At 36.9% G+C, this 26,755-nt stretch overlaps 1 protein-coding gene across 1 annotated transcript in view; it reads left to right on the top strand.

Annotated features, from left to right (window-relative positions):
• HAP1 (huntingtin associated protein 1) overlaps positions 1-26,755 on the top strand; it is a 321,391-nt gene that overhangs the window by 28,370 nt on the left and 266,266 nt on the right. The window contains exons 4-9 of the mRNA XM_058182688.1: positions 11,698-11,774; positions 12,109-12,225; positions 13,390-13,490; positions 23,484-23,592; positions 24,712-24,790; positions 26,437-26,567. Of these exons, the coding sequence (XP_058038671.1) occupies positions 11,698-11,774; positions 12,109-12,225; positions 13,390-13,490; positions 23,484-23,592; positions 24,712-24,790; positions 26,437-26,567 (614 nt within the window). The remainder of the gene's footprint in view (positions 1-11,697; positions 11,775-12,108; positions 12,226-13,389; positions 13,491-23,483; positions 23,593-24,711; positions 24,791-26,436; positions 26,568-26,755) is intronic.

Here is a 26,755-nt window from a genome sequence, read left to right as displayed (position 1 = left end):
TTTTTATCCCTTATTTGTAATCAACTGTGCCTCTTGGAGTGCTATGAAGTCAAAATTAGGGAAGAACTCCACTAGGTCCCCATCCATTACTCTGTCCTCCCAGTCAGCAATATTTCAAATCAGTAACTGGTTAGAACTGAGCAATGTAGCATTAGCGGGCATGATTGGGAAGGAACTGGAGTTGGAAGGAATTTTGAATTGAAGGACTTGGGTTTTCCCATTCTTTGCATGGGACTGGTGTTATCCAAAATTCCTTCAATATCAAAAAAAAAAAATCACACTGGTTTGAAATTTATCTACCTTCACCACTGCCTTGCTGGGTATAAGCTCTAGCAGGTTTTGAGATCAGCAGCAATTTGGGTGGGATACTTTTGCAGTTTGGCAACTCAAAATAACACCAAAGTCCAGGAGGGATAGCTTACTTTTAAGGCGAGGATGATTGTCTTGCTTCAGCTTCTCTGCTTAGCTATTATAGAGGGCAGAAGAAATAGCCTCCAAGGACAAAAGGAAGAACTGCTACCAAGGGAACAATAAAATAAGCAGGGCTTAAGTCTGAGCCAAGAAACCAATATGGGAAAATATCTCAGACAAGCCTCTTTATAGTTCAGAGCACAATTCTGTTACTATAGCTCAGGGGTAGTCAACGTTTTTATACCTACCACCCACTTTTGTATCTCTGTTAGTAGTAAAATTTTCTAACCGCCCACTGGTTCCACAGTAATGCGCCGTATATCGTCATCTGCACATGCCTCTCACGCATCATGGATTGGGTTTGGGGGGATGCTGGCTACTTGTTGTGTCTCGTCCGATGGCTACTGGCTACTTGTTGTGTCTCGTCGGCTGAATAGGTTGTAAAAAAATGCTTTTAAAAAATAAAAAAAAGGCTCTGACGGTTACGCAGTTCAACTGTGATCATAAGAGCCCTCTTTTTTAAAAATCTTTTAAAAGCATTTTTTAAAAGAAGCGGCAAGCAGGGAAGCGGGCGACTGGGCATTGGGTGGGCATGGGCAGGGAGGGGCCCGGGATTTTTGCTACCGGTTCTCCGAACCACCCACCACCATTGCTACCAGATGAGCTGATCCGGTCCAAACCGGGAACGTTTCACCCCTGAATATATGTCATGATTATAATCAGTCTCATATCTTTCAGTCTCTTGCTGAGAATCTCTCTTCCAAAATCAGTCTAGTGGTGGAAAAAAGAACCCAAAGCTGGAGAGAGTGGGCTTTGGATGGGATATATAAGGCAGGAGGATGAGAAACAAACCTCTGGTTATTTGTCTGTATTATTAAAGTTAGTATACCAGCAATCTACAATAAATCATAAAATTCAAATTAAAGTTAAACATCTGTAGTAAAAGATATGATTTTAGAGACTCAGTTCTTAGAAAGGTTACCTGTGCAAAATCCTAAAATGAGTAAATTTGATTAAATTGATTTGAAGTTCATGATGGATTGAATTTTAGACATTAGACCACCGCAATAAGGGTTTTCCTTCTCTGCCACTTTAAATTGTGCTTTCTCCACTAAGTGCAAAAAATCTTAGCAGCTTCCCCCTATTATTTAAAGCCTTCTCAAAACCTGGCATGTCCAGTAAATGGCAAACATTGCCTTTTGTTAATAAAAGCTCTCATCAAACTCAATTCCATTTTTAAAGTCCATTTATTTGCAGCTGTCTTTAAACATTTCTCACATTGCCTGAAAAGTCTTAATTATTAGAAGTTATGGGATTGCAGAAACATTATGAGGTTGTTGCATTTCCTTGGTTTTGGTTTAAAAAAACAAACAAACCCACATTTACCCCTCAAGGGAAATTTTTACACACGTTTCCTTTGTCTGTAAAGGCAAGCTAATTAACATTTGGCTTTTAATAGCATACTTCCCAATTTTCCCCCAAACTACTCTGCGAATGATCCATGCTAGTCTGTTGTTGTTGTTGTTGTTTTTTTAAAAAAAGAAATGCTAATTCGTCAGGGTTAACCTTAAGAAAGAAGAGCGCATTTAAGAAATGGCTGAAGTCACAGCAGCCCACCCATTCAAAAATACTGCAGAATGCTGGAGCTGAGATAGACCATTGTGCTACATAACAATAGGAGGAGGCTAAGCTTTACTTCCTCACCCACAACACCTTTGCTATTTCCATTTCAGCTCTACTATCCAATCCTAGCCTTCGATTTTCCTATAAGATCTTTCTATCTTCAACTCTTCCTCTCTTTTAATTGACCATTGCGGGGTCAAGATATTCAAGCAGCTCCCCCCCCCCTTACCCCGGAAAATGGATTCTTCCCAAACAGGTGGACCACAGATTCTTTAAATGTATATAGAATGCTGGTAGGGCAAGGAAAGCCTGCAATGCAAATTAGCGCGCTGGAGGAAAGTGAGGATTTCTGAGGCGGGCAAGGCAAGCATTGCTCTGACGCAGCTGACAGGCGTCTGCTTGGCTTCGCCCGTTTCACTTCTCGCAAGGTGAACGATCCAAGGGACCGGATCCTTGTACCTGCGAAGTTAATGTTGCCTACCGACGTAGAGGCTTTTCTGGGCTCGGCCGGAATGGAATTCTGGATCAGCCCCGCCGCTTGCGACGAAGGCAGCGGGAACCTGGACGGTAGCGAGGATCTCCTACCCCAGGAATTGGAGGAGGGTAAGGAGGAGGAGGAAGGGTCCTCCGGAGCGAGGGGTTCTGTTGGCCTGGACCTACAGCCTTCTCACCCCTTTCCCTATGGAGGGAAAATCTGCTGCCTATCTAAATCTTTTTGTTTTTCTCAACTGCTTTTTCTTTCGACCGAAGTGCAGTGCTTGGAAGGTGGGTTTAGACTCTAGACTGGTGTTTTTCAATTTCAGTAACTTTAAGGTGTGTGGAATTCAGCTCCCAGCAAGCAAGTTTAAGATGTGTAGATGACAGCTTCCACAATTTTCTAGCTAGTATGCTGTTAGGGGAATTCTGGGAATTGATGTCCATACATCTTAAAATTGCTGCAGTCTGAAAAACTGTTCCAGAGAGTTTCTTTTCAGCAAAGTTATCCAGGTGTGTCAGTTTATAACTTTCATCATCCCCACCCTGGAGGTGCAAATCTAGACCTTGAAATGCTATGAATGGTCCAGAAAGAAAGGTAGATGTGTGTCTACCTTTGTAGAACAAAACCCTATTTGTTCCTGGTAACCTAGTCACAGAACAAAACCTAGGTGAGCGAGCCTGCCAGCCTGCCTTTATAAGAGATTGCCAGCTTGTTTCTCTGTGGTCTTGCCCTTATAGTTTTGATGATTGACCAATGTGTATAGATCTACAGATTGCTACTTTCCCCATCAGTTTACTTTCAAGGCAGTAATATTTTATTTGTTTGCCATGGATATGGTTAAAAAATTCAGTCTGTTTAGTTTGGAAAATCTAACTCCGAATTCAGTTGTTCTAACCAAACCTGCATAAGATTGGTTAGAGATAGTGGGAATTGTAGTTTTAAAAAAAACCTTGAGAAGAGCTGTTTGTTACTATTTCCTTCCATCTGTTTTGAAGCTACTTTATCAGAATCCTTTGGGTCCTATTTAGAAGATGCAAGGAAGAAGCAATGTCAGATTCCCATTTCTTGAGTGTTGCATTCAAATTCTATGAACCTCCTGTCTTCAGGCTTTGTTTGTTTTTTACGTATCAAAATAAAATGGGAAACAATGATATTGAACATAGCTGAAGTTGTTAAAAATTAGGTTAGTAGGCATGTGTATAAGAAGGACATCATTTTATGTTACTGATAACAAGTACTACACAGAGTGATAGGGCAAGTTCTGATCAAAGATTTTAGAGAAAGAGCTGAGTAAATGCAAAATCCTAAACTTTCTTGGCAATTCATGGAGGAATTCTCTTAGGAAAAAAAATCTTGCTTTTAGAAAGAGAGAGGGGATCTAATGCCATTTTTTTTCATATGTGCTCATCTAACTTGGGAGAGGATGAAAACACCGAAATCATTAAAATGTGCAAAGGCTAGTCTTGTATAAGAATTCCCTCTTTAACTTAAGTGCAATCAAGGTTGAAGCACATTTTTCATTTTCCTTTAAACTTGAATGGATTTTCTTCCAAACTGGACCATTTTAAAAGTTGAGATTTATGTGGGACCCCAATGATGTTTGCAATGAATCTAAAAATGTGCGTTATATAAATTGGCTGCTGCAGTTTTTCTAATTTAATGTGTGTGTTTTGCTTTTGCTGTGCCATATGAAGCTTTTAATTCATAGGAATTGAACCCAAATGTTAAACTTTGGTTATTTGCCATAGTATTAGTTGCTCCTAGAATATTTCTCTGCTTCTTTATGATTACAGGCAATACAAATAAAAGCTCTCATGGGCTTCCAATTGAAATGGTTCATTAATATATTACATGGTGATATCTTTGAATGCTGAGCATCCTCCTGCAGAGTGTATTGTATGTTCTATGATCTTTTATGAAACTCCAGTATAACCTTTCCATTTTAAGAAATATTCTGCAAGGAGCTTGACTTCCTCACTACTATTCAGCCTCTGAACTGGTCATCTATTCATATGTGGAACAGAATTCCATTGATTCTGCTATGGGGCTTGAGAATAAGCTGGTAGATTATGGTCTACTGAGAAAATGGGATTGTATTACAAACAAACCCAGAGATGATACTATCTCCTAGCAAGCCTTTTCTTCCATTTACTTATCAGTAATCATCTCTAAAGTAAAAGAGAGAAATGGGTTGTTGAAAACATACTGCTCACCTGTTTGCTTCAAGGTTCTTTCTTGTTAAGCAGGTTACTGCAATGTTCTTTTATCATCAAGACATAAATCCTGTACAACCAACTTAATTTTGTTAAACTATTATCTCATGGTTATAATTGAATGCTTTTGTTATCTGGGTTTAATTATAGGTTACTGGAATGGCTTTAAAACTGATTTCGTTTTTGTGGAGCTGTTTTAACTATTTCTGTAGTACAAAAGAATGCAAAAATACTATAGATTTAATATTTTATTTTTCATGGGGATGCCCAGTAAGTGTATTTTATAGGGCCCAATAATGCCCATAGATAATTTCTAGTAACATGGCATATGGCCTTACTGGTTGAAGATGATGGGAAATTTAGATCAGCAAATCTGGAGAACAATGCATTTGAAAGGCTAATTAGAAACATCCACCAAACCTTAAGTCAACATCCATCAGTAACATCTTCTGTAGCTTTTTTCCCCTCGTAGTCCAAACTTTTGTGTCTGAGAAATCTGATGTGGCTTAATAGACTAAGATTTGGGTTAACTGACTATAAAAAGTGATTGGCCATTGTACTTTCTGACAGTTGCCCTTATCCAGTGGTGGGATTCAAGTAATTTAACAACTGGTTCTCTGTCCTAATGATTTCTTCCAACAACCAGTTTGCCAAACTGCTCAGAAAGTTAACAACCGGTTCCGCGGAAGTGGTGCGAACTGGCTGAATCCCACCACTGCCCTTATCTCATTTGCAGTATATGTAATCTAAGAGTAAAGAATTTTAAAAGTTCATCCTTCCAAAGTATCCATAAACTGGTTATGAATTGTTGTGATAAACTCATTCAAGAAAAATTCAATAGCTTTAATGCTATCAAATACAGGGCCATTTTCTCGCAGGTCACTGTGAATTTGAACTAAACAGGCTTTGGTTTGGTTTGGTTTGTCCTACCATCTTGGGGCCTTCTAGTCCAGTCAAAAAGTACACACAGAAGTGTACCAACTCACTCTTCATTGTAAGGTTACATTAACAAAATCTTGCAAATGTGAAATTACATTCTCCCCCTCAACTTTATAGTCCAAGAAACTAAGAAACCTCTGAAATATTTGCCACATGCTCATTCCTTTTATGGGCTCAGTTGCCTCTTGTCTGACCTTTGTCTAGTCTTCTGTTTCCCAAGGCCCTTCCCACATACCATTACGTCCTATTGAATGTTACAAGGTTTGGGTGAAATATAGATAGTCCTCAACTTACGACTACAATTGAGCCCAAATTTTTTATTGCTAAGCCAGATAGTTGTTAAGTGAGTTTATGACCTTTCTTGCCAAAGTTAAGTGCATCACTGCAGTTGTTAAGTTAGTGATATGGCTATAAAGTGAACCTGGCTTCCCCATTAACTTGGCTTGTCAGAAGGTTGCAAAAGATGATCACATGACTCCGGGACACTGCAACCATCATATATATGAGTCATTTGACAAGTGTCTGAATTTTGACTACATGACCACAGGGGTGCTGTAGCAGTCATAGGTGTGAAAAATGATCATAAGTCAGTTTTTTTCCCCAGTGTTCTTGTAATTTTGAACAGTCACTCAATGACCTGTTGTAAGTTGAGGACTACCTGAATTGTCCACTTTTCGGTATTGCCTTTTTGGTGAAGTTTTGAGAAGGAAAGCTAAATGCTAATTCTGTCCTGAGACATGACTTCATTTTACAGACTGAAGGTTTCAGTTAAATAGCCATTTCTCCCAGGTATTGATGGAACATTTAATAAAATAGAGTTCCTTGATAATCACTTCTGTAAGTGGCATTTTAAAGAATGTCAAAGGTTTTGATGTCTTTTACGTAACTACTTCTTTCAAAGGGCCTTGTGAGATCATGCCTTTTATGGCCATATAAGAGAAATCCCAAGGATGATTTAAAGCACCCTTCCCCAACCTGGTGCTCTTGGGATGTGAGGAGATTTATCATGCTGGCTTGAATTCTAAGAGTCACCAACAGGAGGGACTCTTGGTTGGGGAAGATTGGTATACAGTAAAATCAGCCTTCCCAAAGTAGGAGTTTCCTGTGGACTTCGACTCTCAGAGTTCTGAGCAATATTCAAGCTGGCTGAGGAATTCTGAGAGGTTGGCCCATACTTTGGACAGGCTATAATAAATTATCTGCTTACTTTGTTACTGAAACAGCATAATCTCAAATTACGCAAAAGAAGCAGCATATATTTACAGCATGCAGACTATCTCCTTCCACGTGGATGGAGCAGGAAAGTAAGGAATTAAAAGCATATTTATAACCTGTTTCTATAGACTTTTGCTATAGCACTTTCACTGAATTTAGTATAATTCCTGCCAATATTATTTATTTATCCTGAGTCACAATTTTTGAATGCTATAAAAAATGAAATTCCCTAGTATTTATTAACTTGCAAGACATGGAGACAGAAGCATTAATTTAAGCAATTCAGCAATTCCGCCTCCCCAAATTTTTATTTCCAGACTGAGCTTGTTGGCCTTGAATTAGAAAAGATGGCCTTGAATTAGAAAAGATAGAACTGCCTCCCTTGATCTGAACTTCTGGGGCAGAGACAAAGAGAACAATAGGAGAGCTATGTTAGACAGATGCTATGCATGGAATAGCCAAGCAAAGAAAGCCTCTTAAAACTTGCATAGCTGCTTTCTTTATCCATGCTTTGCTGGAAAACATTCATGCTCTAATTATTTCCAATTATGGTTCAGTTGGATGCTAGCATGCCATATAGATCCCCTATGGAGCGAGGGGGAGGTCCATACACACGCAAGCTGGAGGAGTATCACAGTGTCTCTGTATAGTCAGATTGTGCCACTTGGCATGCAAGCAGAAAGGGAAGGAGGATTAGCTGACTGGTTAGAATAGCAAGTGGACAGGTAGGACAGGATGTTCTCTCTAGGATTGGGAATCATAACCACTTTACTGTGACTTGGCTCTGTATTGCATAACATCCACCTCCGGGAACAGCATAATAAGATTGAATGTCATCATTGATCTATTAATCCACTTACTGCTCATCAAATAAGGAACATTTTCATTTTGTCATATTAATAAACTGCCCCTATCAATTACTGGTAGCGAACTGCAAAGCAAAATGGAAACACTAATAGGAACATCAGTGCAATACTATCCAGGATGAATGGCTACAATTGAGCAGAATGAGCATTGGATTACTATAGTTTTCAACGAAAGGAGGAAAGTGGAGGGAGTGGGTCAGAGTACAGGAGCTACGGTGAGTGAAGATTGATGCTCGGCCCACCCTCAATGCAGTTCTCATGGGGAAGGAGTCTCCAAAGGAGCTGTCTAGTAGTTTAGACTATACAATAGAGGGAATTTAAATTCTGGTAGGTCATGTCTTATGTAATCCAGTGCTGTACCCTAATAGGCTTATTTACCTTTAAGAAGCAGATTTATGTCTACAGGTAATAAGCTATCCTTACTAATCTATTAGCCAGCCCTGGGTTTGGTCATGGGGAGGAGATATCTTATTTAGGTTATAGCTAAATAGGTAAATCCCATGAGCCTTGCTCTGATATTTCCTGATTTGTAGGGTGTTCGATGTGAAAACTGAAGTTCCAGGTCATTCTCTCCCACCCACCCGAATCTGTCACATGGCAGTTTTAGAAAATTCTGCTTCAACATGTTGGAGAATTAGACACATTTTTTTAAGCTGAATCTAGTGGCATGGTTGATTATTTTTTTAAAAAGGCTAAAATAAACTGAAAAGTAGAGATTATTAGTTTATTGATTATGTTCAGTCCATAACTTATTCAGTTATTACTGGGAAAGATTTCTGTTTGGAGAAATGATGCTAATAGTGATTGAGATGGACCCCAAAGTCTAATTTTAAAGTTGTGTTTACTACAGGTCAGAGACAGATGAGCAAAATACCCATGGCTGCTTCTGACAATCCTTAGGGGTTTTTTTCCTCTTTCTTCTGCCAATATTTGTAAGAAATGTGGAAAATGCAAAAGCCTCTCAGTATTTTGAATCAAGACTGTAGTAATAAACCGTTTTACAAGGAGTCAGGATTTGCAAATCATGTTTTCAAATTATAGATTGTAGCTCTAAAATTGCTTTCTTGGGATGGATTCATACATCAAATTGTCACTATGGCTTAGTGCAAATACATAAAAGCTCCCTAATATTTCTAACTTCTAAATAAAGTTTATATACAAAACTAATAAAAGTGACTAAAATGTGCCTGTGTATATATATTTCCATGTATAAGATCTTTCAAAGAGTCTATTTTATGAGAATTTGTGTTGAGATTTCAACCATCAAGTGCATATTAAAAATTAGTTTGATTTTGGAAATTTGATTTTGAAAATTTGTAATAAAAGGCTCCTTCAGTATTTTAGAAACCACCATGGGGGATATCTATTGCCTTTGATAATGCTGAAATATTAGCTGAATTGTGTCTACACCTGATTAAATTATCTTGCTTTCTCCTTCAAAGCGTCAAATCAGCTCCTGAGTTAAGGAGCTTTGATCGCTCTGCTTGGGGGAGAGGGAGATAATTTATGAGCATTTAATTGAGTCTGACAATTGTCCTTGGAGGATAAATGGGACAAAGATAGCACGGCACAGCTTTCTGTGCCTTCTGCCAATATTTGTAAGAAATGTGGAAAATGCAAAAGCCTCTCAGTATTTTGAATCAAGACTGTAGTAATAAACCGTTTTACAAGGAGTCAGGATTTGCAAATCATGTTTTCAAATTATAGATTGTAGCTCTAAAATTGCTTTCTTGGGATGGATTCATACATCAAATTGTCACTATGGCTTAGTGCAAATACATAAAAGCTCCCTAATATTTCTAACTTCTAAATAAAGTTTATATACAAAACTAATAAAAGTGACTAAAATGTGCCTGTGTATATATATTTCCATGTATAAGATCTTTCAAAGAGTCTATTTTATGAGAATTTGTGTTGAGATTTCAACCATCAAGTGCATATTAAAAATTAGTTTGATTTTGGAAATTTGATTTTGAAAATTTGTAATAAAAGGCTCCTTCAGTATTTTAGAAACCACCATGGGGGATATCTATTGCCTTTGATAATGCTGAAATATTAGCTGAATTGTGTCTACACCTGATTAAATTATCTTGCTTTCTCCTTCAAAGCGTCAAATCAGCTCCTGAGTTAAGGAGCTTTGATCGCTCTGCTTGGGGGAGAGGGAGATAATTTATGAGCATTTAATTGAGTCTGACAATTGTCCTTGGAGGATAAATGGGACAAAGATAGCACGGCACAGCTTTCTGTGCCTTCTCGCCAATGTGGTTTTCCATTCCTTTTGCAGCTTGAGGCAAGGTGTCTTTTGCCTAGGTAGATATGCTTGTTCAGCAGGATAAAGCAAAATTTATCTTTGCCAGGAATTTATTTAATACATCAGTTATTCCCACAGTAAACATTTTTAAAATCTGGAAGTAGAAATACTTTGGAATATTTTGTTATGCTTTAAAATACTGTATTTTAACTGGAAATATACTTGTAATCCTGGATATAAAGTTTGTAATATTTATAATATAAATATAATACCAAATGCCAAGTACTAATACGTTCTAGGTAGATGACACTGCAGAGATGCAAACACAATATTGCAAGTTATGTAAAAGATCTTCAGAATTTCTCATCTGCAAAAGATGGTTCAAGAACATTTGGCGTGGATCATTCTGAGTTTAGCATTGCATCTATTGTATTTTTTCCAATGAAACATAATTGGCTATGTTAACATAACACACTAAGCAATAGCTTAATACAGGTTTAAAAATTACAGTGGCTGGGCTTTTGTAGCATAGTGAATCATTAGGACTTAACATGTGGAACATATACAATTGTTCCATGCAATCACAGAGCTAAAACAATTTTTTTATACTTTTTCAGACCTTGGAACCTATTAGTTAAAATGATTAAGGGGTAAAGATCTAGTGAGAGAAAATTGGTGTGGATTCTTTTTTCTTTTTAGTTTCTTGTGAAACCCTATGCTTTGTGGACCACAGTTTAGGGGAAAAAAATATTGAACTGCAGTGAGAATTAAACTTTGCATTCTAAGAAGTTATTTTTTTGCTGTTTTATTTAGTTTTTTAAAACAAATATTTACCTATTATGATATACATATGCCTATTGACATTCCAATTGATTAATTTACTATATAGAATGCAGATGGATTCAAATGTTCTTATTATATGTATAGTTTGCAATTTGCTTCTGTCAGGATCCAAAAACCAAGTAATACATGCAGAGTTATTTTTAAGCAATTTCCTTTATTGTTCCTTACTTATAGACAGAAATCTTCCCAAACTAAAGCAACTACTTGTTATCATTAAAGGGTGATAACAGGGTGACTCTTTAAAGATATAAGTTCTAGGAAGGAACTTTCTTGATCCTCTTTCTTCCAATCAAACTATTTAAACTTTGCTGTCTCTTGGTTCTCTGGAATACAGCCTCTCCTTCCTGAAAATCCAGACTACATTCCACCACATCTTCACATCAGTGGAATATTTATTATCGTTTTCAAAAGTTATTGAATTATGCACATTAGGTTCTGTGGGCATCTCCTTGGATCTCTGCCAGGCTTCCTGCCCCAACTGATTTTTTAAAAACTTTACAAATAAAATAGAAAGCTTGTGTATTGTGACACTGAGTACTACTGTACAACTCATTTTAAAATCTAATTTAAATTTACTTAGGAAATAAAAATGGTATGTAGTTCAGAAGTTGCCACTTCCCATCAACCTCCTTTACCAAGCAAAAATAACTTCAGTAGCATCATGGGCGGTCAAGAGAGGTCCACGGAACAAGCTCTCTGGTTTCTTTCTCAATAAATGGGGTTCATCATGGCATCTATTTCTAAATGCTTTAGCCATGATGTGAAACACGGATAGCTGGCTCTCAGTCTACGTTCCAAAGTGCCTGTGCATCTTGCATGTACTAGGTTCAATTCTCTTCTTCTTTGTTTTTTCCATAGTAATATGTTCCGAGCGAGTTGAGAAGATCACCAAGACGTATCATGATATAGATGCGGTCAGCACCTTGCTGGAAGAGGTACCCTTCACCAATTGTTCTTTCAGAATCTTAAGTTAAAATATTGTGCAGCCTGGTAGAGTGGTACGAAGTTCAAAGTGGTTTTGGTTTTTCCTAACACCTGATCCTTTGGCTGTTGATTATGGCATGGGCAGGAAAAATTCCACAAGAAAGGTCTTGGTTTAGAGTAGATGTGGAAGGCACAAAGAGGAGAAGAAATTGATTTAGGAGTGGCAAACATTGAAAGACCCAAAGTTGTTGAGAAAGTGATGATGATAGAAACCAGGTAGCATGTGTGACAAGATGGAAGCCTATCAAGTGAAACTCTGCTCTCCTGTCTTCCCTGTTCTCACAGAAGGAACATGATTTGGAGTTAGCAGCCCGCATTGGGCAAACATTGCTTAAACAAAATCGGCGTTTGTCTGAACGCAATGAGTTCTTGGAGGAGCAGCTAGAATTAGCAAAAGAAGAGGTAAGGAAGAAATCTAATCTTTATGTTAAAAAGAGAAGAAAAAACTAAGTATTGGGGAATGGTAGATCTTGAGTTTGTTTTTTAAAAAGACATTTGGAGAGTCAAGTTGGGAATTATTTGAGGCTGTCTCAGATTCTGAGATATCCATAGTAGCTGAATGATGGTTTAAAGTTTTATAGCTCCCTATGTTGTTGTTTATATCTCATTCCATTGTTTCTCTTAGAATCTGGAGAGCCTGTTGACTTTTCACTCTATTTTTCCCTATCTCCAATAATATTTACAATAGCTTGTATATGGTTTAAGGTAAGAAAGCAGTTGGCTAAAGTAACATGGTTGGCTTCAATGAGGATTTGAGTTTGGGTCTTCCAAGCCCCTAGTCCAGTGTTCAAAACTAGCAAATTCCAAGCTGCTGCTTGCCCAATGTACTGGCTATAAATTCTTGAAATTGGGAGTTCCAGCATATTTGAGGTGCTCCACTTGGGGGAAGGCAGGATTATAGGGTGTTAGACTGGCACTGGGAAAACCCAATCCATCCTCATCTATGGAAGCTTCTTTCAGTCCAACTTGACTTTCAGAAGTGGTATTGTGGGGAAAATGGAAAGAGGATGGCAAACCTCTATCGGTTTGTGTTCCTGAACAAAAGGTGGCATATAGATTTAACAAGTAAATATATGCCATGTTTAGGAGTATGCATTCCTGAGTGTGCCAGAGTACAAGTAATCCTTGATTTACAACCGTTCATTTACTGACCATTCAAATTTTAACAGCACTGAAAAAAGGTGATTCATGAACAGTCCTGGCACTTAGACCATCTCAGCATCCCCATGGTCAAACAATCAAAATTTGGGCGCTTGGCAACCGGCCTGTATTTACAACAGATGCAGCATCCTATGGTCATGGGTCACTCTTTGCAATCTTCCCAACAAGCGAGGTCCACAGGCAAAGTTGCACTCATTTAACGGCTGCATTAAATTAATTAATTAATTTAATTGCAGTGATTTGCTTAACCTTGGTAAAAAGGATTGTAAAACTGGGGACAATTCACTTACAACCATTTTACAACAGAAATTCTGGTCCCAATTTTGGACTTTTTATGTATATTTTCCTGCGGCTGAGCAAATAAAAAAATATTTATCTGAACTTTTTGTGTTTTTTAAAACCCAGATAGCTCAGTTGAGACATGAAATATTGATGCGGGATGATCTTCTCCGCATGTTTACCAACAGCACTGAAGAGAGTGAGCCAACTTCCATCATTTCTACCCCGTGAGTATTTAGGCAACGGTGTAGGGCAGTGATGGCTAACCTTTTTGTCGCCATGTGCCAAAAGCGCGCGCATGCACCAGCACGTGTACGTAATGCAATGCGCGCATGACCACCACCCCCATGCCCCATCCCCATGTTTGCGCGCGCAAGCCCCACGCGGCCCATTTTGGGCCTAGCAGGCTTCCCTGCAGCCTCCTGGGATCAAAAATAGGCAACGGGGAGAGGGGTGCGTGTGTGGCAGAGACTCGAAAATCAGCTGGCCGGCGGACGGCGCGCTTGCATGGGGGTTGGAGCTGAGCTGGGCGAGGGCTCTGCGTGCCACCTGTGGCACACGTACCATGAGTTCGCCATCACGGGTGTAGAGTGTCCCCTCTCTCCAATATATCCCTTGCAGAGAAACATCAGTGGGAATTGGTGGCAGGAAGTGGGTGGGACATAAAGTAATTCTCCAGTTCATTTAGGATACCACAATGTGCATAAAGTAATCAGATTTGGATTAAATGTGATATTTGAAATGAAGTGAGTGGCTTTTTTTCTGCATGTAGCCAACAAGAGGGTAGAGAGAAATGCCACCATCAACCAGAAAGGAATAAAAATATTTGTCTTAGTATTAAGTTTATTGTTGTAACCATAGATCGTAATACGTACCGTCCTACAAAACAGAATAAGTTAACTGTAAAAGTGTAAAGTACGTAAAAGGGTTACAGCAATATAAAAGCAAAACTACAATTAAGAACAGCAGAGCGAAAGTAGCAACTTAATTGCTCACAGTTTTGGACATGTCTGCTGTATTATTGGAATGCTTTGAATGGAATCCTGTATTACTGGAACACTTTGTGTGTTTCACAATGCACAAGGCAGCTTTCATCCACTTCAGGTATATGTTGACTTCAACCATCATTTTCCAGTAGCTGGCTGCAAATGAAGGTAGTTGTTCTATCAAATACTTCTCATTCCCCCCCCTCCCCACTTCTGATTAAGTTCTATGGATCACAACAATTAACTGTAACTGAAATTATATATTGCACAATGGCAGTATTAATGCCAGAATGTAAATATGCCTTTTGCATGGTGATTTCAGCTGGAGGAAAGAAGGTGGAAAAGAGTTGTCCAAGCATCTCTTCCTACCCTCACCCCTCCTTTTCTCTCGTCCCGTCTGGGGATTAAGCAGGCTGCTGCAATGGATTAAGCAGCTGGTATCTGAGACAGAAATTGTCAACAATGTCAATTTCTCACTCAGCTGTATTGTGATTATAGGTAATCCCCCATTTATGTCCATTTAGTGATGGTTTGAAGTTATAACGGCCTCAGAAAAAATTGCAACCTATCAAAATTAGGACTGTTGGGCCATCTTGCAATTTGGGCGCTTGGCAGTCGGTTTTTTTTTGTTTTTTTTTTAATTACTTTTTTGCAACAAACAAACAAAAAGAAAATACATTATTACACCCTTGTGCTATACATAAAAGGAAGATTTGGGTCTTCGGATATATCCTCATGATTGCCAAAATCCACGTTCTCGAGGTACAGGTACTGAAGCATCCAATGTTCCAAGCGCAAAGTCCACAAATGGTTTCCAAGTCTTCCAAAAAATATCTTCTTTATACACACCACTTCTAATTTTAATATCACATGTCATTTTATCATTTAAAGCTAATTTCCACATTTCAGAATTCCACTCTTCTATTCTAAAAATCACATCTAGTTTCCAATATCTAGCTATTATAATTCTACCTATTATAATCATAATTCTAATCAATTCTTTTTCATATTTTGTTAATTCTATTTCCTTAATTACCAACAATAATATAGTTTCCACTCTCAATGTTATTACTTTCCCCATCATTTCAAATATCATTTTCTCCAATTGTTGCCAAAACTTTTAACCTTATCACAATTATACCACATATGTTCATAAGTCCCCAATTCCATCTCACATCTCCAACATTTTTACTAATTTTTTATCCATTTGTGACAATCTTACTGGAGTCAAATACCATTTCAAACAACTTTATAATTGTGCTCTTTAATCCTTATAGATAAAGTTCTCATAATTCTACTCTTCCAATTCACATTCCAATCTGACTCTGGTATTTCAATATTAAGATCTTTTTCCCAATTTGTCCTCATCACTCTTTGTAATTTTTCATCAGAATTTATAATCTTATAAACCCTACTAACGAGTCCCTTTAGCCCAATTTCATCTTTCATAATCCGAGATACTAAATATTCAAATTCAGTTTCACATCTATTTATCGAATAATTTTCCTTAGTTTTTTGTCCATTTTCTATCTGTATTTTTCAAACCAACTTAACCCTAATTTTTCAATAATTTCTTTATTCCTCCTTTCATTTCCATAACTTTTATCCAATCTCTAATAATTTCTATATTTTCCTCTTTAATCACTTCATTACGTATTATATTATTTTTAATTGGCCAAATTCAATTGTCTCCCCAAAAGATTATATCCGAATTAAAATTTTAACAAATTTATTCCACATTTTTACTTAATCCCTTTAACCAATAACTTCTACTTACACATTTTAAATTTGCTTTATCTAAAACCACCTTGATCCAAATTTCTCTATATCCTTAACTCTAAGTCTCTCCAATAGTTATCTTCACCTTTTAATATTTTTACCACTATCCGGATACCATACGCACAATAATAATTAAATAATTTGGGGATTCCTAATCCACCTTCCTTTTGATTTTGATACCACATTTTCTTCACTAATCTAGGTCTTTTGCCACCGTTACAAAATTTATCCAGTTTTTTCTGATATCCTTCAATATCTTTCTCTGTCAAATTTAGTGGTAGCATCTCGAATAAAAAGTTGAACTTAGGCAGCAACATCATCTTACACATTGCAATTCTACCAAACCAAGACAACTTTAAAATTTTATATTTATCTATCTTCTTCTCAATTTCGTTAATCACCACATCATAATTAAGTTTTTTCAATTCTTTAACCTTAAGTGAAAGCACTATACCCAAATATTTCAATGTGTTTTTAATCCTTATCCCAAATTGCTCTTGCATATTCTCAGACTCATTACCATTACTATCCATCAATAATTCTGACTTTGACCAATTTACTTTCAATCCTGTCATTTCCTCAAATTCTATCAAATGCTTATATATCTTTTCAGATCTTTCTCTACATTTTTCAAAATAATTAAAGTATCATCCATACAAATTTATCTTATACCCTTATATCCTTCTAATTCTTCATCTTTTCTATCATTTTGTCAATATTTCCATAGCCAATAAAAATAATGTTGGGGACAGGGACATCCTTGTCTCGTACCAGCTTCTAATTTTATCTCTTCAGTTAATATTCCATTCACCTTCACTCTTGCACTGCTCTTTTGGTACAATTTTGAAATAACATGTATAAACTTATTACCAAAGCCTAAAGCCTCCACAATTACTTTAATAGTTTCCCATTGTACAGAATCAAAAGCTTTAAAAATATCCAATGATACTATACCAATTTTATCACCATTATATTCAGCTACATCTATAATATTTAATACTCTTCTAACAATATCACTCATGTATCTACCCTTCACAAAACCTACTTGATTATAACTTATATATCTATCTATAAATCTATTTAATCTATTACTTATAATAGCAGTAAATATCTTTGCATCCTGATTAATTAAAGAAATGGGCGATAGGACTCAATCCTTTCTAAATCTTTATCTGGTTTAGGAATTAGGGATATCACCGTTCTATTCCATGTCGAAGGTACTTTCCCACCATGTAATATTCCATTGAATAATTTTTGCAGTCTTGGTATTATTAATTCTTTAAATTCTTTATAAAACTCAACAGGTAATCCATCCTCACCTGGAGCTTTCCCTAATTTTAATTTTTGTATTATTCCATTAATCTCATCTTGTGTTATATCTTCTTCCATCAATTCCTTATATGTTTGATCAATTTTCACCACATACTTTTCTAAATAGCTTTGCAATTTTCCCCGATTAATTGGTTTCTTTGAATATAGATTCTGAAAAAAGTTTCTAACCACTTCACATTTCTCTAATTTTTTATAACATCTTATACCTCTATCATCTATCAAAACTCCAATTTCTCTCTTCTCTCTTTTATCTTTCGCCATCTTTGCCAATAATTTAGAATTTCTATTACTAAATTCAAAAATTCCTATTTAAAATCTCAAATTTCTTTTACTAACTCTGTATCTTCTTCTATCATTTTATTTCTTAACATATTAAGCTCCTGAAGAATTTTTTTCTTTAGTAAGCAAAATTGATTTTCCAATTCTTTAATCTGATTTTTATCTCTTTCCATTTTAATTTTTATAATTTTTATATTTCCTACTTGATAATTTGATACTCTCCTCTAAACACCGCTTTCATCGCATCCCAAACAATTTCAAATTTAACCTCCCGTTATCATTTAATCTCCAACTTTCCTCCAATTTTTAAGTATCCATTTTTATCCTTTTCATTTTATACAATTTCTCGTCATATCTCCAATAGCTTCTTTTTCTCAAAATTAAAATCTAAGTCCACCATAACTTCTGCATGATCAGAATCTTTAAATTCCCACATCTACCTTATCCACATTATTCAACAAATCTTTAGAAAGAAAAATATAATCAATTCTAGAATATGTATTATATATCTTAGAAAAAAGTGTATACTCTCTCAATTCCTTTAACCTCTCTCCACACATCAACCACGCCATTTCGAAGCATCCACATATTTAAAATCCCCATTTTATTTGCTCCTCCACAGCGGGTGGGATTAGTACTGTCTATTTTATCTCTGATTAAATTAAAATCCCCAGCCACAATTACTTTCCTACACTTTCATTCTCCAAAATTTTGTTATTTTTCAAGAAATTCTCTTTGTTTTCATTCGGTAAATATAAATTAACAAGTGTCACTTTTTCCTCATTAAGATTTCCAACAATTATTACATATCTTCCATCTTCATCCAAAATTACCTTATGTTTTCAAAGTACACCCTATCTGATATCAGTGTTGCAACTCCTCTAGCTTTTGAAGTTCCAAATGCTTTTCATATATTTGCATACCTTTTATATACATTCTATTTGAATCTTCAGATTTCTGATGGGTTTCTTGTAAAAATAAAATGTCTGGTAAATCCTTTTAATCTTAAGCTCCAATCTTCTTCTTTTAATCTGATTCCTGTACCCTTCACATTCCATGACATTATTTTTATAACTCCCATTTAAAATATAAATTTTTTAATCCTATCCCCGCATCTTCCTTTCTGTGCCCCCCACCACCCGACATTAAACTACCATATAAACAACAATAAGCAAACAGAAAAAAAAACAAAAAACAAAACAAACAATAAAATACAAACAATCTTCTTCCCCCACATCCTCATCGGATTCGCCTCTATAAAGAGAATGGGGGAGAGGGGACGTGCCAATGCCCGGGGCACTTCTTTCGGGCTGTCTATTTGAATTCATCACTCAAAAAAAAAGATAGCGATGACCCGCATTCAGCTTCATATTTTCCAAGACTCTTATCTGCTTCTTCTCCTACTGTATCCTCACGACTCTTCTTCTGTTCAACCAACACAGGTGATATTTCTTTCCTCTTTAACCCTTTAGAGTCTTGCCCTCCAATAGCCCCTTTTTCTTCTTCTGAGATTGATGTTTCCACGTATGTTCCACCCATCTGAAGCATTTGATCTTTTATCTCCATTAAATCCTCCATCTCAATCAGTTCAAGCTCCGTAAATATAATAATGCATCTATATCTGGGGTGATTGTACGCATCCTTCCTTTATAAAAAATTTCAATTGTTGTGGTGGCCTCCAATTGTATTTAATTCCATTATCTCTCAAAACTTTTGTAATTGGTTTTAAAAAATCTCCATGCCCTTTCTTCTCTTGATATATCCGGGAAGACTTGAATAGTCTTCCTTCAAACTCAAAGCATCTCCCAACTCTCTTAACTTGGCCATAACTTCCAACTTATCACCAAGATTTGCGAACCTGACAAGCACATTCCTGTTAGAACCATTTTGCCTTCTATATCCAATTCTAAAACACTTGCCAGGTCTGCTATTGTGAACGTAAGTTGCGTATCCAAATCATTAATCCATTTCAAAACCCGCTGTTTCAATTTATCCTCCTTTCTTCCGAGATTCCTCTAATAACAAAATTATATTTCCTCATCTCTTCTTCCAAAAGACAAATTCTCTTATCTTGCTGCTCATTTTATAAAATATTTTGCCAATTTGCCGATCTACTTTTGCCTCATGCACATGCAGCTGCTCCATTTCATCTTTAATCATTGTCATTTCCTCTTTTGTTTAGCAAAGTTATCATTCATCTCTTGCTTTAAATTTTGCACTTCAGATGTCAGTTTTAAATGTCAAATTATCTATACGCTCTGATAGTCCTGCTATTTTTTCCCCAATTTTATTTAAAGCTGCAGCAATTTGCTGCGTTTCTGAAAGTTGTTGAGTCATTTTGAAAAAAAAAAAAAAAAAATTTCTCAAACTGGGATTCCAATTTTCAAAGAGTCTTAGTGAAGATCAAAGGACAGCAGTCAAACCAATTTTACAGAGGGTCTTGATGAAGATCAAGGGACGACAATCTTTTAATTGAAGCGAAACGGCTTATTTGCACTCGTTAGTAGCTTATCAGTAACTTATGAGTCATATTCACTCCACAAAGAAACACAATTACCTCACAGCTTAATCAGCGCCATTTTTTCTCCACGTCGGCAGAGAAGAAAAAAAAAGAAAAACAAACAATAAAATACAAACAATCTTCTTCCCCACATCCTCATCGGTTTCGCCTCTATAAAGAGAATGGGGAGAGGGACGTGCCAATGCCCGGGCACTTCTTCGGCTGTCTATTTAAATTCATCACTCAAAAAAAGATAGCGATGTCCCGCATTCAGCTTCATATTTTCCAAGACTCTTATCTGCTTCTTCTCCTTCTGTATCCTCACGACTCTTCTTCTGTTCAACCAACACAGGTGATATTTCTTTCCTCTTTAACCCTTTAGAGTCTTGCCTCCAATAGCCCCTTTTTCTTCTTCTGAGATTGATGTTTCCACGTATGTTCCACCCATCTGAAGCATTTGATCTTTTATCTCCATTAAATCCTCCATCTCAATCAGTCCAAGCTCCGTAAATATAATAATGCATCTATATCTGGGGTGATTGTACGCATCCTTCCTTTATAAAAAATTTCAATTGTTGTGGTGGCCTCAATTGTATTTAATTCCATTATCTCTCAAAACTTTTGTAATTGGTTTTAAAAAATCTCCATGCCCTTTCTTCTCTTGATATATCCGGGAAGACTTGAATAGTCTTCCCTTCAAACTTCAAAGCATCTCCCAACTCTCTTAACTTGGCCATAACTTCCAACTTATCACCAAGATTTGCGAACCTGACAAGCACATTCCTGTTAGAACCATTTTGCCTTCTATATCCAATTCTAAAACACTTGCCAGGTCTGCTAATGTGAACGTAAGTTGCGTATCCAAATCATTAATCCATTTCAAAACCCGCTGTTTCAATTTATCCTCCTTTCTTCCGAGATTCCTCTAATAACAAAATTATATTTCCTCATCTCTTCTTCCAAAAGACAAATTCTCTTATCTTGCTGCTCATTTTATAAAATATTTTGCCAATTTGCCGATCTACTTTTGCCTCATGCACATGCAGCTGCTCCATTTCATCTTTAATCATTATCATTTCCTCTTTTGTTTAGCAAAGTTATCATTCATCTCTTGCTTTAAATTTTGCACTTCAGATGTCAGTTTTAAATGTCAAATTATCTATACGCTCTGATAGTCCTGCTATTTTTCCCCAATTTTATTTAAAGCTGCAGCAATTTGCTGCTTTCTGAAAGTTGTTGAGTCATTTTGAAAAACAAAAACAAAAATTTCTCAAACTGGGATTCCAATTTTCAAAGAGTCTTAGTGAAGATCAAAGGACAGCAGTCAAACCAATTTTACAGAGGGTCTTGATGAAGATCAAGGGACGACAATCTTTTAATTGAAGCGAAACGGCTTATTTGCACTCGTTAGTAGCTTATCAATAACTTATGAGTCATATTCACTCCACAAAGAAACACAATTACCTCACAGCTTAATCAGCGCCATTTTTTCTCCACGTCGGCAGAGAAGGAAAAAACCAGCTTGAACTTCAAAACAAAGTCCTTTTTTCGTTTTCTATAATATAAACAAGCTATTAATTTCCTCTCAAAAGAAAAATAATAATAAAAAAAAATTATCCACCTAATAAAATCTTCTTCAGCTAGTCAGTCCAGCACAAAAGATCGATCTCTTCAATTAAAATTCTTCTCATTAGCAAATTCAGTCTTTGATATTCCTTAGCCTCAGCATTTAACACAGAACACGATAATTATAATAAGGAAAGCAAAAGACAGCAGTTTATTCCAAACTCATCGTGTCTGCCAGTTCGGTCATTCCACGCAGTAAAAACTCCTTAATTCAAGCAGTTTCAAATGACCTACCAGTTTTAAATTCAGTCTGCTGGGCTATTAACACTTCCACTTCATGATTTATTAACTTTCATCCATAACGGTGCATTCCAAACAGCATTAATCCTCATAAATCTTCATTATTAAGCCCTGTGAAGTGAAGGAAAGGTCCTTACCCCACCACGGTCATGGCCACGCCCCGGCAGTCGGTTTTTACTTTGACAGTTGCAGTGACTTGTAGTCAGCGGTGAAATCTTAACCGGTTTACTACCAGTTCGCTGGTTGCGCCTGCGTGCGTGGCGTGCAGGCACAGTGCACACCATGCACCAAATGCAAGGTGTGCGCGCACAGTGCGTGGCAAAAGGAGGCTTGGGGTAAGTAGAACAGCACACACGGGGGGGGGATGATCAGCTGTGGCGCGCAATCTTTTTTTTTTTTACTTTTAAAAGCATTTTTCTACAACCTATTAGGCCGAATATTTTTTTACAATAAGTTGTAAAAAAATGCTTTTAAAGTTTAAAAAAAGGCTCTGAAGATCAGCTGGGATCGTCCGAGCCTTTTTTTTACCTTTTAAAAGCATTTTTTTTAACAAGCTATTGGGCCAAATAGGTTGTAAAAAATGCTTTTAAAAGTAAAAAAAAAAAGCTCTGATGATCATGCAGCTCTGCTGTGATCGTCAGAGCCCTTTTTTTACCTTTTAAAAACATTTTTTAAAAGAGGCTGCAATTGGGGAATCGGGCAACCGGGCATTGAATGGGCATGGGGGGGGGAAGGATTTTTGCTACCAGTTCTCCGAACCACCTCCTGTCATCACTACCGGATCCACCAGTCCGAACTGGGAGCATTTTACCTCTGCTTGTAGCCACATGTTAACAATTTGTGACATTCACAGTCAGTTTCCGACAAGCAAAGTCAATGGGTTAATGACCACAGTAAAAATGATTGTAAAATTGGATTCCGCTCATGTTATGTTTAATAACTGCATCATTTAGCAATAAAAATTGTTATAGCAATAACACTTAGATTTATATATAGCTTTACAGCCTTCTCTAAGCGGTTTACAGAGTCAGCATATTGCCCCAACAATCTGGGTCCTCATTTTACCAACCTAGGAAGGATGGAAGGCTGAGTCAACCTTGAGCTGGTGAGGATCGAACTGCCAAACTGTTTACAGCCGGCAGTTAGCAGAAGTAGCCTGCAGTACTGCATTCTAACCACTGTGCCACCATAGCTCTCAGTGATGATCACTGACGATGTATGGACCCCAAAATGCTATAAATCCAAAGATTCATATGTGGATCAAGCTATATTGGTTTATTTAATAATCATCTTTAATACAAACCCTGTATGAACCAGTCCCTGACTGGAAATGGCTCTCTAACCTTTTGGGCAGGTGATTTACTAGTCCTGTGAAGTGACTAAACCTTAAACTTTCTCTGTGCAAAGTTCTGTAATTGTGGGGTAATGGCTCCATCTCCTTTCTCCTCTGCTCATTGTTCCACTTTTTCTCCCAATAGGTTACGAAGGAATGATTCTTCCCTCACTTTGGAGCAGGGATTGCAATATGATCTTCTTCAGCAGAAACTTAAAGGGTTGGAAGAGGAGAACCAGAAACTGCGTGCTGAAGTAAGACTCGGCTGCCTATTGTGTATTGTGTGTAAGGTCATCACGCCTAGCAGGGTACTGTAAGATGAACTGTTTTTTTTCCATTGTATGTTTTTAAATAGCTATTCTCATACATTGTATGGACTTTATAATAAATTAGATTTGGTTTCAAATGGCTGGATCCCAGAAACAGCACAAAACTGAATTGCAAAGTTTTTGATAGTTTGGAATCCACAAATACTTTTATTAAAACCAACCAAAGGGTGGAAGTTTCCACATCACTAGAATTCTCTCACTAGATGCAGATTTCTGAAAAATTCAATCTTGCACATTCCAATTACATGTACAGTGCCACAAGCATTTTCCCCAAATCCAGCAAAAAGGACTTCAATCAAGTATCTTGTTCTATAATTTGGGGAATTCTTCAAAAATAATTTGCCCCAGCCCCCTATTTATTTATTACAATATCCAATTTTGCAGGGTTTTTATCTTTGGCTAGATGCCAACAATACTCTTCAAACACTGTAAGGATATGTGATGCTGTCTCAGCTTCTGTGTTTGCTGGCAGATGTTTCCTCACTCAGCTAGAAACTCCATCAGTTCTTTTCTATTGGAACTATAAGAATATTGTAGTAAAGCAGCCTTATGGCCATACGGGGATGGGTCAGTAGAGTCTTTGAGCCATATGGTCCCTTAATCCCCTTTACAGGGACTCTAGGGTGAGTCTCATTGATCCCATCTTGAAGACATTTCTAGGTAAAGAACAGATTTTCTATTTGTTGCTCCGCTTATCTGTTAAAAACCATGTATTTCATCCCAGATTGTCTTGTGTTTGCCTCTATATGTGCTATTTATTGTAGTAAAAGATTCTCATTATCGTTTCTTTACATGTATTTTATGTTGTTTTATTCATTATTGTATTTTTATTCCTCTATTTTTATATTTCATTCTTATTCCTTGTTACAGCTCTTATATTTACTACATGTTAATTGACATAATGCATATTTATACTTATTTCTTAGATTTTACACCACTGTTTTCTGGCTTTATGGCTGTAATAAAGGAATTGGATTGGATTTTATTTTCTCCAAATACTGCACCAATATTCTCAAATGGTAAATCTCTGTCTTTCCATCTCAGGCTACAAACATTGCCACAGAAACATATGAATATGAGGAGCAGGAAGAGAAGCTCATGCTTGATTGTATGGAACAATTTTGTAAGTTTTTTTTCTGGAGAGAGAAACGATGTGGGAGGTGGGGGTGCGGGAATAGGAGCAATCTCTCAATAGCTTTGAAGTTCTTCATTTTCTGGTATAAAAGATACAATGAAAATGAAATGAATTATAATTGACTTTATAATCTACCAATCTCCTGAGGCTCAGCAGTGCTTTGAAGTGAAAGAATTATTTCATTTATCTTTCAAATGTTCCAAATTCTTCTACACATTCCCATCTTGTTTTCAGGTGGCTGCCCTGCCAAGGGATATTCGTAGTATTAATCCGATACATTTGGTAGGAGTTAGGTTGGAGGAAATTGACACAAGCCAATCCATGAACAGTTTTGGCTATGCCTGATGTCAGTAAAAGTAAAATTATCTACAACTATATCTCCCTACTGAGATGTGTGTGCCAGCACAAATATATATATGCCTCAGCAACAGAGCATACAAAACATTTGCTAGACCAATTCTCAAATACAGCTCATCTGTCTGGAACCCACACTGCATATCAGACATTAATATAATTGAGCGCATCCAGAAATATTTCACAAGAAGTGTCCTCCACTCCTCTGCTCGCAACAAAATACCTTATGTCACCAGTCTTGAAATTCTGAGTTTAGAAAATTTAGAACTATGCTGCCTTCGGTATGACCTGAGCATAGCTCATAAAATCATCTGCTACAATGTTCTACGTGTCAATGACTACTTCAGCTTCAACCACAACAATACACGAGCACACAATAGATAGAATCTAAAGTGAACCGCTCCAAACTCGATTGCAGAAAATATGACTTCAGCAACAGAGTGGTCAATGCCTGGAACGCGCTACCTGACTCTGTGGTTTCATCCCAACCCCCCCCAAAATTTTAACCTAAGTCTGGCTACTGTTGACTTCACCCCATTCCTAAGAGTTCTGTAAGGGGCGTGCATAAGAGTACCAGCGTGCCTACCATACCTGTCCTAATGTTTCCTTTAATTGTATTCACTTTATGTATTCGATTCATGCTTATACTTATATAATCAAATATGTACTCGACAAAATAAATAAATAAATAAAATAAAATAAAATAATAATTTTACCTAGCTGATCTTGCTGGACTTAGAACCTAAGCGAACCTATGCTATATAATTGTTAAAATTGTCTAAGTTTAAGTGCGGCTTATATTGGAGCCAACTTTACATGCTTTGTAAAGGGTTTCAATTTCAGCATGCATGTCAATTGCCTCCACTGCATTGGAAGCGTTCTTCCCAATGTAATAATACATTATAATCACGTGCACTTCCTACAGGATAGAATTAACCATTAGGCAAGTGAAAATGAGCTCAATCTGTGTACTCTCACAGTAGTCTGGATGCTTGAAAGGTGATGGAGGTAGGGCAGAAGAAAATAACTCTTTATGTATTTATTTTTTATTTATTTTTATTTCATCAAGCATGTATTTTATGACAGATACAAGTGTAAACATAATTATAAATACATGAAAAGGATACAAATAAAAGAAAACATTAGGACAGGGATGGTAAGCATGCTGGTGCGCTTATGCAAACAATGTCACCCATTGCTGTGCAATGCAGAATTTTGTTGAGTATTTCAGAAGCTGCTCTATATTCCAAATAATAATAGTCTTATCTCCTCTTCTTTAGCTGATAGCAGCAAGCAAGTTATCATGATTTCGGAGGAGCTGGCTCTCAAGACAGAGGATTCAATCCGGCAACAGGAGGAGATTAGCCAGCTTCTAGCACAGATTGTAGAACAACAGCAGAAGTGCCGTGTGGTAAGCAGAGAAACTGAGCAAATTTGGGCAGCTTTTGTTCTTTATTTCTTTATTTCTTTGATTTTTATAACCTTCCATCTCACATACAAGACACTGAAGAGTTTATAATAATTATTAAGAGCTGCGGTGGTTAGAATGCAGTACTGCAGGCTACTTCTGCCGACTGCCAGCAGTTCGAATTGTACCAG

Source organism: Ahaetulla prasina, chromosome 4 (genome assembly GCF_028640845.1).
Source record: "Ahaetulla prasina isolate Xishuangbanna chromosome 4, ASM2864084v1, whole genome shotgun sequence".
NCBI lineage: Eukaryota > Metazoa > Chordata > Lepidosauria > Squamata > Colubridae > Ahaetulla > Ahaetulla prasina.
The sequence above is the reverse complement of the archived record's forward strand: the minus strand, read 5'-3'. Positions and strand labels throughout refer to the sequence as shown.